At 45.2% G+C, this 15514-nt stretch overlaps 1 protein-coding gene across 1 annotated transcript in view; it reads left to right on the forward strand.

The window, feature by feature from the left end:
* MYH9 (myosin heavy chain 9) overlaps positions 1-13358 on the forward strand; it is a 90377-nt gene extending 77019 nt beyond the window's left edge. The window contains exons 27-41 of the mRNA XM_006274714.4: positions 411-555; positions 1136-1342; positions 2776-2880; positions 4367-4519; positions 4865-5113; positions 5626-5838; positions 6611-6823; positions 7149-7310; positions 7643-7771; positions 8120-8208; positions 8393-8516; positions 10058-10266; positions 10761-10869; positions 11473-11645; positions 11847-13358. Of these exons, the coding sequence (XP_006274776.1) occupies positions 411-555; positions 1136-1342; positions 2776-2880; positions 4367-4519; positions 4865-5113; positions 5626-5838; positions 6611-6823; positions 7149-7310; positions 7643-7771; positions 8120-8208; positions 8393-8516; positions 10058-10266; positions 10761-10869; positions 11473-11645; positions 11847-11964 (2398 nt within the window). The 3' untranslated portion in view covers positions 11965-13358. The remainder of the gene's footprint in view (positions 1-410; positions 556-1135; positions 1343-2775; positions 2881-4366; positions 4520-4864; positions 5114-5625; positions 5839-6610; positions 6824-7148; positions 7311-7642; positions 7772-8119; positions 8209-8392; positions 8517-10057; positions 10267-10760; positions 10870-11472; positions 11646-11846) is intronic.
* The last annotated feature ends 2156 nt before the right edge of the window (positions 13359-15514 follow it).

The raw sequence follows: 15514 nt of genomic DNA on the forward strand, positions 1-15514 counted from the left end.
CTCAGCAATATGTGAGGAGGTAACAGATCTGATGCTCACCACTCTTCACAGCAACTGCAGAGACTTTAAGAAATCAGTGTGCAGTCTCTCACACGATGGTTCCTTTTCTGGTCTGAAAGTCAGTGGTGTCCTAGTTGTACAATGATAAGTCCTTTGCAGACAGTGAAATCTAAAGCGTGAAACATAGTATTTCAGTTGTTGATTTATGCTGGTATTTACAGACTTCAGACTTGAGTAAAGCTGGCTTCTGATAAAAACCAATCCAATAGCATCTCTTCATAGTTTGAGTTTCTAAACTGGTCCTGAGTATCCTCTCCATCAAAGATCTGTTAAGCTTTTGGTGATAGTGCATATACATTTTGTTTGGTCCTGTCTGTTGGTATCTGACTAGAAATTACTCACTTTCACAGATCTAAACGGGAACAGGAGGTAACTCTTCTGAAGAAGACCCTGGACGATGAGGCAAAGACCCATGAGGCACAAATCCAGGAGATGAGGCAGAAACATGCACAGGTTGTGGAGGAGTTGGCAGAGCAGCTAGAACAAACCAAGCGGGTACGTAAAGAGAGGAGCCATGGGGCCATGTTACACAGTCCCTCTGGAACAGTAGCTAGTCTATACATCAAGGGCCAATTCTTAGCACCTCAGAGGAACATAGAAATAACCACTGTGTACTTGTATGCACTATATATTTCTGTGCACTCCCTACCTACCTCACCCCCATAGGTCAGCTTATACCCTGAAGCATGGTATTTAGTTACCCCTCATATTTCCACTTAATGCTTTGATTTCCTATATAAAAGCTCTCCTTAGCCAGGACAAACTTAATTTCCTTTCACTGATGGCACTGCCTTGCTCTTACTGGACTGCTCAGGGCTTAGTTCGGGAGTCTGAATATTACAGCACTGTTGCCAGGTCTATCTGATTTGTTTTTCATTTCGACTAAGAAAACATTTGCTGCTTTTCAGTGGTTGGGTGCTGAATTCTCACTGACGTAAACTTTCCTGGGAAGCAGTCATGTCCTAGCAATGAGACGCACACCATTAGCTTCATAGCACAATAAAAAAAAATTCACTCCAACTGAAACATCACCATCATATCTAAAACCCTGCTGGCTTTCTTTAATTCTTTTCAGGTAAAAGCGAACCTTGAAAAAGCAAAGCAGACTCTCGAGAGTGACCGTGCCGAGCTATCCAATGAAGTGAAAGTGCTTCTCCAGGGCAAAGGGGACTCTGAGCACAAGCGGAAAAAAGTAGAGACCCAGCTTCAAGAGCTGCAGGTGAAATTTGCAGAGGGCGAGAGAGTACGGACAGAGCTGGCTGAGAAGGTCAACAAACTGCAGGTGAGGGTCATGACTCTTTTTGTCTCCCCTACCCCCAACACGCACCCCAGCTCCTGGGTCAGCACAGAGCTAGGGTAGGCAGGATGGTTGTAAGACGACAAAAGCTGGAGGTTCCTGGCTAAAGGATCTTGTCTTTTTTGCTCCGGGTCAGACTAATGGCCATATTTGGGGCAGGAAGGAATTTTACCCCATGGTCAGATTTGTATAGGCTGGTGGGGGGTTGTCTTCCTCTGTAGTGGTGGTGGCTTGGCTGTCTACCTAGGATCTCTTGAACGTATACTAACAACCTTTTATAGAAGCAGGATGTTGACTGCTGTGGCTCCCCTGCTTTACCTATGGAAGTTTTAGGGTGTTACATTTTGCATTGTCAGGGTTGACAGGTTAGTTTTTGCTAAGTAGTTAGATAGTGGTTTTATATAAAATGGTTTGGATAGGAATGATTCTGCCTTCAACAGGGGGTTAGACTCGATGACCTCTGGAGGTCTCTTCAAGCCCTACTTCTCTATGATTCTGTGACACTTACATCTCTGTCTGGGTTAGTGGATGGCCCCATCTGTTTTCTTAGCCAAATTGGGCCTTTTTTTTTAATTCCTCGGTGGTATGTTTGAGTCCCTACGGGAGGCACATATGCTGTGCCCTTTCCAGCAGCTTTGTAAACCCCAGCCCCCATTAAAAGGTGGGACACAGAGCAGACTTAACCTACCTTGAGCAAGTGTCAGTTGGGTCAGGAATTGATCACTTTGCTATTTGAGGGTATGAGTCATCTGATATATTAGCATGTCTATTCCACTTGCAGCATACAGAGGGTTTTCCTTTCACAGTGGAGTTCTATTACTCACGGGCTCTCAACCCAGGGTTCACAACAGGATGGGCTATGACTCCTTTCCTGTGCCACGAACTAGGAGATGGTCCTGAAACTTAGAGTCAGAATGTGGAAAAGGCTGAAAATCACTGCCCCCTTCATGAGGAAGTAGTGAACAGCTCCCTCCCTCCCACTCAAGAGTGGACACTGTCCACTTCCTTTATATAGAGCTTGGTAATTGCAAGCTGAGCCTTGCGGGTAGGTAGTAGTCTCGGTATGACAAACGGTGGCACAGAGGAACCAGCATATGTAGTCTTGGGGCAAGTGGGGGTTAAGAAAGGACATCTCAGTTTTTAGTAGTAGCTCATGTTAACTTTGAGTGGCTATGTCAAATCTTGCGTTAACCTCAGCAGCATGAGTGGCCACTGTAGGTGAAAGAACTCTTTTGTCCTGCCGTATTGAAGAACTTCACCTCTAGTTCCTTGAGACACTTAAGACATGAATGTCCTACTTACAGCTGAGAAGGTGGCTTTTCTTGCACCTACAGTTCTCAGACTTACACATCTACCTCCTAGTTAGCTCATTTGCTCTTCCGTTTGATAATTGTCGTGCTTTAACTCTTTTTGTGCAGGTTGAACTGGACAACGTGACAGGCCTTCTGAACCAGTCGGACAGCAAGTCAATCAAATTAGCAAAAGATTTCTCTACTCTGGAGTCGCAGCTTCAGGATACACAAGTGAGATGTGGGATCTGCAGGGTGTGGTGTCAGTCATGCTTCTGCTTAACACATCTGGATTGTATATCCAGTATTCACGGCTAATGTAACTTTCAGTTGATGGTCAACTTGAGTAAAATTCATTTGTGTTGATAGCAAAATGCACATATGGTTGTAGGCTTTGTAGGCAGAGGCAGGACATCATGGAGGAAGGAGGTACTGGAAAGAGGGTTCTGACTCAGCCATGTCCAGACTATTGCATTCAGTTTTAGGTGTATCTTTCTTAAAACCCAGGACTAACTAATTAAGGCCTGTTTAGAAGAGCAAATCATTTAAAATTTGGAGGTGATCCTCTTATGGAAGGCTTGACTAAGTGGGAAATATGGGGTTCACACCTTCAATTTGCAGTCTCATCTAGGAAAGAGAAGGAATTATTCAGAGATGCACAAGGGGATAGCTATGATGAGGCTGAGGAAGGGGGATAGGCTAAATTGTTTGGTGGTTGACCACAACACCAGTTCAACTGTAGCATAGCCTTCAACTTCTGTTAACAATTTGTCATCTTAGGAAAACTTTTGGTGCACAGTAGAACAACTGTGCTTTGCAGGGAGATGATTCTCATCAACCCATCATCCAGTCCCAATAGTGGCAGCATATTTTAATCCATATTGATGCTGCTATGAGCAGTTCTTAGCTTGTTCTTGGTAATCCTGGGCATTTATACACACATTTTTTGTTCGGTGATGTGCCAGAGATCCACCACTTCTGAGCAGACTCTATTAATCGAGTCTGCTCCGCACACAAGCTGATGCATGCAGCGCAGCATGCAGTTGTATAAACAGCAAAATGTGCATCAGCGCACAGAAAATGGTGGCCGTGCGCTTTTGAAATAAAGCACTTCCAAGGTGTGTTAGTTCAAAAGTGTGCCACAGCCATTTTCTCAGTGCTAGCACACATTTCACCACTTATACAACTGCAAGTGTCGCAGCACTGGGTGCTTTTCAAAGCTCCTGCTGTGGCACTTGCACATGCAAAAATGCCCACCTGAGCCTAAATGTGAAAAGCTTGTTTATAAGCAAGTTCACACTCTTCAAATGTTTAGTGTTCATGTTTGCCATGAAATTAAGATGGCAGACTATAGATTTTTGTCAGCATAAACTCTGGGAATGGCTTTAAAGATCTGCACACTCTTTATAGAGAATACCAGAAAGGATTATGAGGGGACTGAGCTGGGAGGCACATGATGGTATTTGTGCATCCCTTCTGTGTAGTGAAGGAGTGGACTATAACAGACTGAGGGCCCTCTTGGGTGTTCTTTCTCATTCCATACTTGCTGTCTGATAGGCAGGCACTTGAATTCTGTATTCAACTTCTTATCTGTGAAGAAGTGGAGGCTGAAAATGAACCTTTCTAGTCTGCAGTGCTAGAAGTGAGATGAAGTTTGTAAAGTTCCTTGGTTTCCCTAAAGGAAAGGTGCTCAATCCCAGCATGGTGTTTTGCACTGTAGGAGCTGTTGCAGGAAGAGACTCGCCAGAAACTGAGCCTCAGCACCAAGCTGAAACAGATGGAGGATGAGAAGAACAGCATCAAAGAGCAGCTAGAAGAGGAAGAGGAGGCAAAGATCAATCTGGAGAAACAGATTTCAGCCCTTCACCAACAGGTATGGAACCGTAACACACAGAAGAGATCTTTCTGTAAAGGGAAAACGCAAGCACAGAGCTCATCCTTAAAACATCTAGTTCATGTAAGGAGTATTGGTATAAGAGGGACCTGTTAACAAAAGAAAGCTTTTACTGGTGGAAACATAGCTCCTGTTTGCAAGCTAAATGTTTTTAGATGTTTGTTGAATAGCTTCCCCTACGGAAACATTTTTTGCATGTAACCTTGGGGGACCCTACGTATACCACATGCTGAGGAAGTCTGATCTAAAATCATTCCTTTAGAATTAGACTGGTGTATCCCCTCTGGTTTTACTTAATCCCTCATCTCCTTTTCCATTCTCCAGATAGCAGACATGAAGAAGAAGGTGGATGATGGCCTGGGCTGCCTAGAGATGGTGGAAGAAGCCAAGAAGAAGCTGCAGAAGGACTTGGAAGCTATGAGCCAGCGTTATGAGGAGAAGGCAGCTGCTTTTGACAAGCTGGAAAAAACAAAGACTCGGCTGCAGCAAGAGCTGGATGACCTCACTGTGGACCTTGATCACCAACGGCAAATAGTCTCCAACCTGGAGAAGAAACAGAAGAAGTTTGATCAGGTAGATTGTCAGTTGTTGCCCCTATAATAAATCCACCTTTTCCCATCACATTCTTACCCAGGGTATGTAAGAATGTGCTCAGTGAATGCATGCTCCTTTCAGAACTATAATGGGGGTAGGATGGGAATATAAAAAAAGAGGTTGCCATTGAAAATTAATTTTGTTTCATGCATGAAACACTCTAGTGTCACCTCATGTCCAAGGGTCTGAAATTTTGAGTTGACCTAATTTGTGTAACTGTTGCTTGGAAGTATTCTTGTCTGTAGCCGTCTCTTGGATCTGGCTGTAACTATGAAGTTTTTGTGGCACCAGAAGCCTAGAGACTTATTCAGTTGGGTTCTAGTCCTAGCAGTGGCCACAGAGTTGGGGACTCTATGCCTGGCTCCAAAAGCCATGTTCTCTGCATATCTTATTCCACTCAGTTGAAAACACTGATTGGAAAAGCATTAGAGGAACAAGGTGAGTTCTTGCTTCTCAGTGATTCTCATAGCCATTGTTTGTCCCCCTTTTAGCTGTTGGCAGAGGAGAAAAACATCTCCGCCAAGTATGCAGAAGAGCGGGACCGTGCTGAAGCAGAAGCACGTGAAAAAGAGACCAAAGCCCTCTCTCTGGCTAGAGCCTTGGAAGAAGCCATGGAGCAGAAGGCAGAGCTGGAACGACTCAATAAGCAATTCCGCACAGAGATGGAGGACCTGATGAGTTCCAAGGACGATGTTGGCAAGAGTGTAAGTATGTTGTCTCATACCAGAATGACCAGCCACATCCCAACTTGTCAGTGAACTTCTGCAAAATCTCGCACTATGAAAATCACCTGTAGAGGAAGGTATATGTTTTTTGGAGTCGAATGAGGCTATCTTCTTATGAATTGGTGAAAAGCAAGAACTAGAGATGAGATTTGTAAGAGCTTGGAAAAATACAAGTTTGGAAGTGGTGAAGTGAAATTTACTGCTTAACGAGGAGAGAGGGAGCAGGTAAGTCTGGCATTTAAAAGAGAGGAAGCCAGCCAGAGAGTGGGAGATGGTGACCAAAGTCTAAAGACACTAAAGATTAGTGGTAAGGCCTGGCAGGGTTTGCATAGGAGATGAAAGGGATTTGAAGCTTTTTTTTTTTTTTTTTTTTTTTTTTTTATGTCTTCGCAAAGAAATAAGAGTGTCTTGGGCATCATTGGCCAGATGTGTTTCCCATTTAAAACTTCCCAGGGCACCTGCTTGGTGATGACCTTAGTGGGTGAATGTGGTGTAGGGTAAGGTTTGCATTAATGGCTCTCAAATATGTAAGCAGCTTCCTTTTAACATGGTTAAGGGCTTTTGTTATGAGGGGCGTTATTGTCACAGTGTAGAGAGATGAGGATGGTAGGTAGAAAGGACCATGTCCTTAAGTCCTTGTATCTTTTCCTCACTGAGCTGGTAGGTGTATCTGGCTGCCTCTCTGTCCTCAGGATGGGGCAAGTTGTTGACTTTTTAGCTGGGAGACCTAATATGTATTTTTATGCTTCAGGTTCATGAACTGGAGAAGGCTAAGCGAGCCTTGGAACAGCAGGTGGAGGAGATGAAGACTCAGCTGGAAGAGCTGGAGGATGAGCTGCAGGCCACAGAAGATGCCAAGCTGCGGCTAGAAGTGAATCAGCAGGCCATGAAAGCACAGTTCGAGCGTGACCTTCAGGGCCGTGATGAACAGAATGAAGAGAAGAGGAAACAGCTGATCAGACAGGTAAAACCAGTTTCAGAGACACTGGAAATTTTGTATGCATAAGAAGTGCTTTATCCTAGGACAGCTGGACTGTGGTGGTGTCATGTTGTTACTGTAGTGGTATAGCTTATGCCACAAGGCACTTTCGGGTGCAGCAGCTTCCCTGTTTTGTTGTTCCCATACTTGTGTACAATCAAAACTCTCCCTTCCCCTCTCCCACCAGAACATGGATTAGCTTCTTGCATTGTACCTGTATGATTTGGTCCCTTTGGGAGGTGGCCCACGCACATGTGGTGCTTTTACAAACTTTGTTCGATTTCTGCCAACGTATTGTTTCTTCTAATAGGTGCGGGAAATGGAGGTGGAGCTAGAAGATGAGAGGAAGCAGCGCTCCATAGCTGTGGCTGCCAGGAAAAAGCTAGAGATGGACCTAAAGGATCTGGAGGGCCAGATAGACTCTGCCAACAAGAACCGTGATGAAGCCATCAAACAGCTCCGCAAAGTTCAGGTAAGACTGTCTCTCTTGTTCCTGCTACCTTTTTATGCACCCTGGCACTACCTCAGAAAAGGAGGGTGGTGATCATGTTGCTCTGATGTGGGTTCTTGATTCTAATTGAGAAATGTAGCCTAACGTGCAGACTTCAATCTGAACAGTATTTTGACCAAGAAGATTCAGCAGTAGCTCAATTGTTCTTGTAACTAATGCCCTTGTCAGTTCATTAATTGCTGCCTTACTGAAGTTCTAAGGAAAGCCTCCTGTGGGTCTCTGCTTGGACTGTAATATAGTGGGAAGGATGAGGATTCACTCTGTGTGCCTCTTTTTTTTTTTTCCCTTTCCAGGCACAAATGAAGGATTGTATGCGGGAGCTGGATGACACACGTACCTCTAGAGAAGAGATTTTGGCACAGGCCAAAGAGAATGAGAAGAAGATGAAGAATATGGAGGCCGAGATGATCCACATGCAAGAGGTAGTAGAGCCTGCATTGAAGCAGAGGGCCTACTTGCTTCCTTTTTGCCAAAACCTAGGTTTTCAGTGTGACTGTAGACACCAGCTTGATCTGTCACTCTCTTAAGCATAGCAATTATTAGGAGTATGAGATTCAGTTTCCCCCCAAAACCTTGGCCTCTACTTGCCACAGGGCAAGGAGGAGTAACTGGCACCCAGGGAGCCATGCTGAAGTAGAGAACACTTGTCCTCTAACTTGTCAGGTAACAGAAACCAGACAGTTTCCACCTGGTACCAGTAACTGCTTCCCTTGGTTTGTGTTGATGGGTAGCTTTACACTGCATTACTGACAGTCTTCTCTTCATTCTAGGAACTTGCAGCTGCTGAACGTGCCAAGCGCCAAGCCCAGCAAGAGAGGGATGAGCTGGCTGATGAGATTGCCAATAGCAGTGGCAAAGGGTGAGTAAGGAATCCCTTCATTTGGGAAGAGAAGCTGTGCTGTATGTTAAGTGCGTGCCTGTAACCTCTGGGCACGTGAAGGACAACAGTGGCTTTGTAAGGGAATAATTGGTAAGATTTTTCCATTGAATGCATTGCATTGATGTCACCAATACTTACTGAGTTCTGATCATATGTCTCTCAGAGCTCTGGCCATGGAGGAGAAGCGACGCCTGGAGGCCCGCATAGCTCAGCTGGAGGAAGAGTTGGAGGAGGAGCAGGGCAACACTGAAATGGTCAATGACCGGCTCAAGAAAGCAAATCTCCAGGTACTTGCCCAGGGTCTGCCCACCAGTAGGAACCCTCTAATGTGTATAAACTCCCAGGCTGACATCAGGGTCTATTACCTGCTGTCTTTTCAGCAAGTACAGATTTCCCAAAGTCCTTTACACAGCAAGGAGTTGGATACAGTGTTCATGTATTGCTGTAGGAAAATTGGAGAAGCTAATCGGTGCTCAGTGAGAACTCACACTTTTTTTTTTGCAGTCATTAAACCCTCCTTTTTATGAGAGAAGAAAAGTAGGTGGCATTGGAAAGTCTGCAGAAAAGGTGCCATGTCCTAATTTCTGGTGAATTAAGGGGTAACTGAAAGTCCTGATTTGTAAAATCTAACTGGCCTTTTAGAACAGTTGCATTATATAGAAAGTTGCTTTTCATTCTTCTGCCAAACGTATTCTCCAAGTATTTAACCAAACTGAGCACATAAAACCAAAACCTAGTCTGAACATTTAATGGCATATTGACCACCTGCCCCTTGACAATTAGGAAAATATCTACCTGATTGAAAAAGTGGTGAACCAAACTGGTAGCTTCCCATGGCTACCACCAAAATAGATTCTTTACTTCAGTGGGCTTATGGCATAAGCTCCATATCATGTTCCTCAAAGGTCATCAGTATAATCCCTGCTACACCATATAGTCATCCTTAACTGTCAGCCAGCATCCTGGGGTACAGATGGCTTTAGCTACTGCTCTCCTTCCCTTGAAAGCTGAGCTCTCCATGCTACTATTGGGGAGCAGACAGGCAAGGTTGCTACTAGTTGTGTGAATCTGGCTCCTTGTCTGGGTGTTCTATAAGAACATTCTTCATGACCCAGTAATGGTCTGTTTCAGGGCCTTATAGATGTCCATGGCGCACGTGCCAGCTATACTCAACTACAAGCTAATAAGTAGGGCTGTTCAAAACTTCGGTCCGATTTAGTTTGGCAGAGATTTGGCCCAATTTGGCAGCCAAATCTCCAAATCTGAATCTAATCGGAAGACCCTTTAATCTCTCCAAACCTAACCAGAACACCCCGAAGTGGTTTGGAGATTCGGACATAGACACAAGCTTTAAATGTTTTTTCTACATACCTCAAGATAGCAGGTGGCTCATGAATGCTGGGGTGGATGGAGCGTCTCGCAGGAGTGCAGGGGGCTCCCCAGCGTGCTCAGCAGGAGACCTGGAAGTGGACCAGAAGCACTTCTGGGTCCGCCAGGGAGCATGCAGGGGACTCCCATATGGCGCCGCCACGTGCGCGTAGGTCCCTACTAATAAGTTCCACAGGAGGAGACCCAGTAAACTTAACACTCAATTATTCAGCCACAGGAATTCCTTTGAAAACCTAAACAAGCCAAAACTAAGCTTTGTATGAGGTCATCTGCCCTAGCTACACAGAGCCTTATGCCCTATGAGACGATGTTAGTAATGCCTGACTTGAACAACATGAGCTGCTCCGCTCATGCCATCAGTTCTTCTCTGAAGCCACTGGCATGTTGAAATGGACTCTGGTCTGGACATTTGTATGCTGAGTACCTCTGATCTCCCCAGGTCGACCAGATAAATGCTGACTTGAATGCTGAGCGCAGCAATGCCCAGAAGAATGAGAATGCTCGCCAACAGATGGAGCGCCAGAACAAGGAACTTAAGGTCAAGCTGCAGGAAATGGAAGGCATTATGAAGTCCAAGTACAAGTCCAACATCACGGCTTTGGAAGCAAAGATAGCCCAGCTGGAAGAGCAGCTGGACTCGGAGACCAAGTAGGTCCTAACAGAACCTCCCATCATGCCACAGTATACCAACCATGCTGATGTAGTAGTACAGAGCAAGGTTGGCTCCTGAGTCCTGTATGCCAGCCCCTTGGAGTGAGGTCTCCATCCTGGGTGCAAGGAGAGTGGATGCAAGATCTCCACTAATCTCCACCTTTCCACTCACTCCTGACCTATGAAGCTTTATTCTTCCTGTCCATCGTTGTTTCCATTCCTGTCCACCTACCCATGCCTCCTCACCCCAAACCCAGGTAAAGGCTCTCACTGAGATTAGCCAGTGTCTGTTGAGCATGTCTGAAAAAGCCTAGTTCCTGTCCTCATTACCCTGAGGACTTGAAATGGAGCTCTTGTCTCCTTTCATTCCCCTGAGGTGCAGTGACTAGTGATGGCTTGTTTCTGACCCAAGGGCTTGATCTCAGTGCTTGGGATAATTCCCAGAGGGACACAGTAAATCTCCTACCTTAGCTGACACTATCTCTGAACAGGGAGCGCCAGGCTGCCAGCAAGCAGGTGCGCCGTACCGAGAAGAAGCTGAAGGATATATTGCTGCAGGTGGATGATGAGAGACGCAATGCTGAGCAGTTCAAGGATCAGGTAGGTGCAGTTAATCTTCTTCTGGTCTTGAGCCTAGAGATCTCCCAAAGCCCAGTCTATAACATGGTGGCAAAAGTTTTCCTGTGAACGTTTTTTTTTTTTCCCCATTCACTCTGACTGTTAAAGAATGGTACAGTTGAAAGGGTGATGCTTTGAGAACAATTTCTCTTCTTCAGTAACTTCCACATCAAATTTGTGCAGCATGAATGAGAACAAATGTTCTGTAATAGAGTGAGCTCAGCCTGGCCTCCGATCATCCAAATTCTCTGCTACTGATTTATAACTGTGGAGGGTAGATTTTTGGATGGCTTCCTTTCTACTGTGAGAGAATGTAGGCATGTGACACGGGGTGCTGGCCTCCTGAAGGAGCTCAGGCCTGAACTTCTCATTCTCTCATGTGATATTTCTGCACTAGAACTGGTGAACACGGAGCAGCAAAAGGAAAGGCTTAATATTAAAATAGGTCTAAGCAACTATCCCCAGGGAGGCAGCCGACCACCCCATTAGGGACTTGGCTTCCTGCCGGTAGAACTGCTAGTGCTCCAACAGGGGAAGGAGGGAATGGGCTTTTTGAAAGTATTTCTCTTTGCTCCTCTTCTGCAGGTAGATAAGTCCCACGTACGCTTGAAGCAGCTGAAGCGCCAGCTTGAGGAAGCAGAGGAAGAGGCCCAGCGAGCCAATGCAGCCCGCAGGAAGCTGCAGCGTGAGCTGGAAGATGCCACTGAAACAGCTGACGCAATGAACAGAGAGGTCAGCTCCCTCAAAAGCAAACTCAGGTAAGGGCAGTCCTCTCCCAGGACTCTGCTCCCAATCCCAGCCCAGCTTGTTTTGTTTGAGCTGCAGGAAGAGCCCTCAGTGCACATCCAGTAAGAAGTGGGGCTAAAGGCTTTCCTTAGAGCTGTTTTTCTGTAGTGCTTGCGCCGTCTGATAGATTAAACACATTCTGTTCCCTTGACATGCTGCTCCTCCCTTCCTAGGCGCGGGGACCTGCCCTTCGTTGTGCCACGTCGGATGGGCAGGAAGGGTACAGGAGAATGCTCCGATGAGGAAGTGGACGGCAAGGCAGATGCCGGTGATGCCAAAGCTACTGAATAAGTCTTCTCCTTTGACCCAGGTTACACATGGAGTGACCCACCCACCCTCCCCTCTCCCAGTGGACTTCCTGCAAATCCCCTCCTCCTAAAATCTGCCAGGGAATGCAAAGCTCTTCCAGAAAGGGCTCTGTCTCTGGAGCCATTGGGCACCTGTATTCCTCATTTCCTCCTCTTTCCAGCTTCCAAATCCTCTTTGTATTTAATGCCAAAGAGTCAGGGCTCTGAAATCTGACCAGCAGTTTGGCAACTACAAATACCCATAGAACTGTCTGTGCCATGGCTGCTGATGAATCCTTACATGGCTGGAGGGAGGAGGGGGTTAGGGAAAGATAATTTTGCTGTAAATCTGTTTTCTTTGGATCCCAATCCTTGTAGATGCAGGGAAAGTTCCTTCCCCTCTGCTCTTCCTCTTGGCTTTTGGCAATCATGTTCAGTGACCTCAGACCTCTGCCTCTAACCTGCTCGCTGAGATGGCTGGGGAGCATTTTCAGGAAATAAGTGAGCTTTGGCCATGGCAGTTCACCCTTTCTTCTTTTTAGAGCCCTACATGCTCACAGAGAGGGAAAAGGGGGAAGCTCCTCTCGGGAACAACCACCTGGGGGACTTGCCAAAGTGATATCTTTTTTTTTTTTTTTTTTCCTTGTTCTTACTGTCTGGACAGATCTCTGAAGTGCAATGATGTCCTTTTTTTAGTGTCTCTGCCTCAGTCTGAGTGGTTTTGTCTCTGGTAGTGTGGACCAATAGTTAGTGACAGGCAGAAGAAGCAGAAGGCTCTCTTGTTTGTTTGAGAATTTCTTGGGGACCAAATATATTTAATGTTATCAGACGGAATCTAGGAGAATTTAATGGCGGGGGAGGGAGGGAAATCCTTTTTTTTTTTTTTTTTGACATGTCCAAGCCTCTTGTACTTGCTCTGTAACCAGGGGTTGGGGTTAGTTATTCTGCACCATTGACTAAGAGTATATTAAAAACCCGTTAATCTGCACAGATACATGTAAAAGGCCTTTATATCTCACATAATAAGTAATTAAGAAAAAAATAAAGGTCTTTATCACTGCCTTTCTATTGGGACCGTGGTTATATAGAGATAGTCTTTACTTTTCTACACTGTACACTGGTTGCTGGATTTACCTGTATTCTTAACCATATTGTATATGCTGCATTTAGACTTACCTATGAGCAAAGTAAAAAATATGAAGCTCCATACTGTATGCCTGAAAGCGCTCTAAATGCAGGAGCCTCGCGTCCCAATCGCTGTCACACAAAATTTAAAATCTTTTTTTTATATAATAAAAGTGCCTTAGCATGTGCCTCAGCTGTGTGTCACCACTACAGTCAGTACTGGTTTACTGGTGCTCCACTGATGTTACCAATAAAGATTATCCATGTGCTGCAGTCTGGGTGTGTGCTTGTGTTGTTCCCTCTTCCCTGAATCCAGTAGGAAAATACACAAAGGGGTAAGAACATAAGATATGCTATGCCAGCAGGTCCATCTAGCCTAGTAGTCCTGCCTCTTGGCAGCAGAGAGTGGATGCTAAGGGGAAGAACATTTTTAAGGCATATCCAGAATTGCCCATCAGCCTCTGCCTCCACAGCTTTCAGCATTCAGAGGCCTGGGACGTCCTTATTTTTGAGGTTGCACCTCTATCATTGTCAATAACCAGTAATGGACCTTTTCTGGAAAGATGTTGAATAGACCCAAATAGTTTGTCCATTATGGCAGGCAAAATATGGTAACTAACATATTCCATGTATCTCTTGATGCAGCTGGACTCCAAACACGCATGAAGCCTGTAGAAGTTACCCTGAAAGTTTTTTATCTTCCTCTTACATTGTAGATGGTACTCCTTTTAAAATTCCAATCTTAACTGCTCCTGTGTTGTTCCACTAAATGCCAAAGGGTTAAGTTTAGATAGAAGAACCTGCAGTGGGACACTGCCGAAGAGACTGCCTTACATCCTCAACTGAACCAAACGGACGGGCTGCTGTTGCTGAATCAAGAAGTATCTCTTGTTCACCACCAGGTGGCATTTTGAGATATCTGCTGCTACAAGGAGGTAAGGATCTAATAGGGAAGCAACCCTACAATGGGTAAAACAAGTAACACTGAGAAAGCAGCTGTACATTTTTGTCTGGGCACAAGAGTAGGGCCCAAGAGGGGATTGGAATTGGACTCCTGTCTACACGAGCTGACAAAAAGGGAGAGGTAATCCACAGTAGATAACCTTTCCCATTCAGTCCTGCATTCACTCCCCTGCCCCAAGAGTTTATGTGCAGCTGAAAGATCCCCATAAGTTGCTGCAGTAGTGGGCACAATCCCATGCAAGTGATTGGTACCAACTGAAAACTAATTTCTACATTCACTTATAGATTACAGGCCTCCCCATTATAAAGCAAAATGCTATCTACTGCTTGTCTGGTGGGTGGAGAATTTTCTTTATATTTAAAAATAAGTTGAATGCAGATAGTGAACTTGCATTGGAGCCCTGTATGAAATGATGCAAGTCATGCAGGAAATAGTGAACGCATTGCTGAAGTGTTGAAATGGTTTGCTCAAAAAAAAACTATATCCAGCCTCTCTCTTTAGATAGATAGATTAGATAGATATAGAGAGAGGCTGGATCACCCACTGCTGTGGTTCAGTGGTACAATACTTGTCTGCCACACATGAGACCCAGGTTCAATTCCCAGGTGTATATGTCACTATAGCTATTAAGGCACCAAACACCTGGCCTTGATCTGGCCTTTGGATTCTGACTCAATGGTCTAAAGGGGGATGGAAGGTCTAGACACCCTTCACTCCTGCCTAGGCATATGCATCAAAGGTTCTGGTGACCTTGCATGCATATGCCATGATCCAGAAGGATTGACAGTTGCCTACTACTATATGCTAGATCGGACTTTCTCAAATGTAATGAATATTTACTTAATCTGAGCAGGCATCTCCTCTGAGATTGCAGAAAGGACATGTTTGTCTAACTACTTGCAAGGCAAGCTTTGCAGCATGTGTGTGACTGACTTGATTTTACCAGCGTCTCGCATGCAATGTTAACAGCAAGATTTTAATCACTTTGTATAATGCAATCTGGGAATGTACTTGTTCAAATACAGGGCGCTGGCCTTCATGCAAATTATCACTGCAAAAGCAAATGTACATAGCTGTGCAAAGCATGTGCCCTTAAAGTGACTTTGAAATATGCACTCAGAGCTTGAATTCATCGTGAAATTAGAGCACTAGCCTGGGAAAATAGCGGAGTCTCTGGTCTCAGGATGGTCAGACTCAGTGCGTCTTAGCCTGGTGCCTGGGCAGAAGCCACCTTAACACCATGGAATGGCATAAAGCGGGCTGTTTCCTCAGTTTTGCAGCCAGGATAGCATTCCTCTCCTGAACGTGAACACTGATCTGCTGCCAGTTTGGAGGAGTTGCTGGATATGTCCCAGACTTTGCATGTACTGTTGTGTATGACTTGGCATGTTTCATAGAGGTTGCTCTTTGTGTTCTTGTGCATCCTGGAAGGATGCCTTCCCATACCTCTGTTCAAACAACTCCT

Source organism: Alligator mississippiensis, chromosome 4, assembly GCF_030867095.1.
Source record: "Alligator mississippiensis isolate rAllMis1 chromosome 4, rAllMis1, whole genome shotgun sequence".
Lineage (NCBI taxonomy): Eukaryota > Metazoa > Chordata > Crocodylia > Alligatoridae > Alligator > Alligator mississippiensis.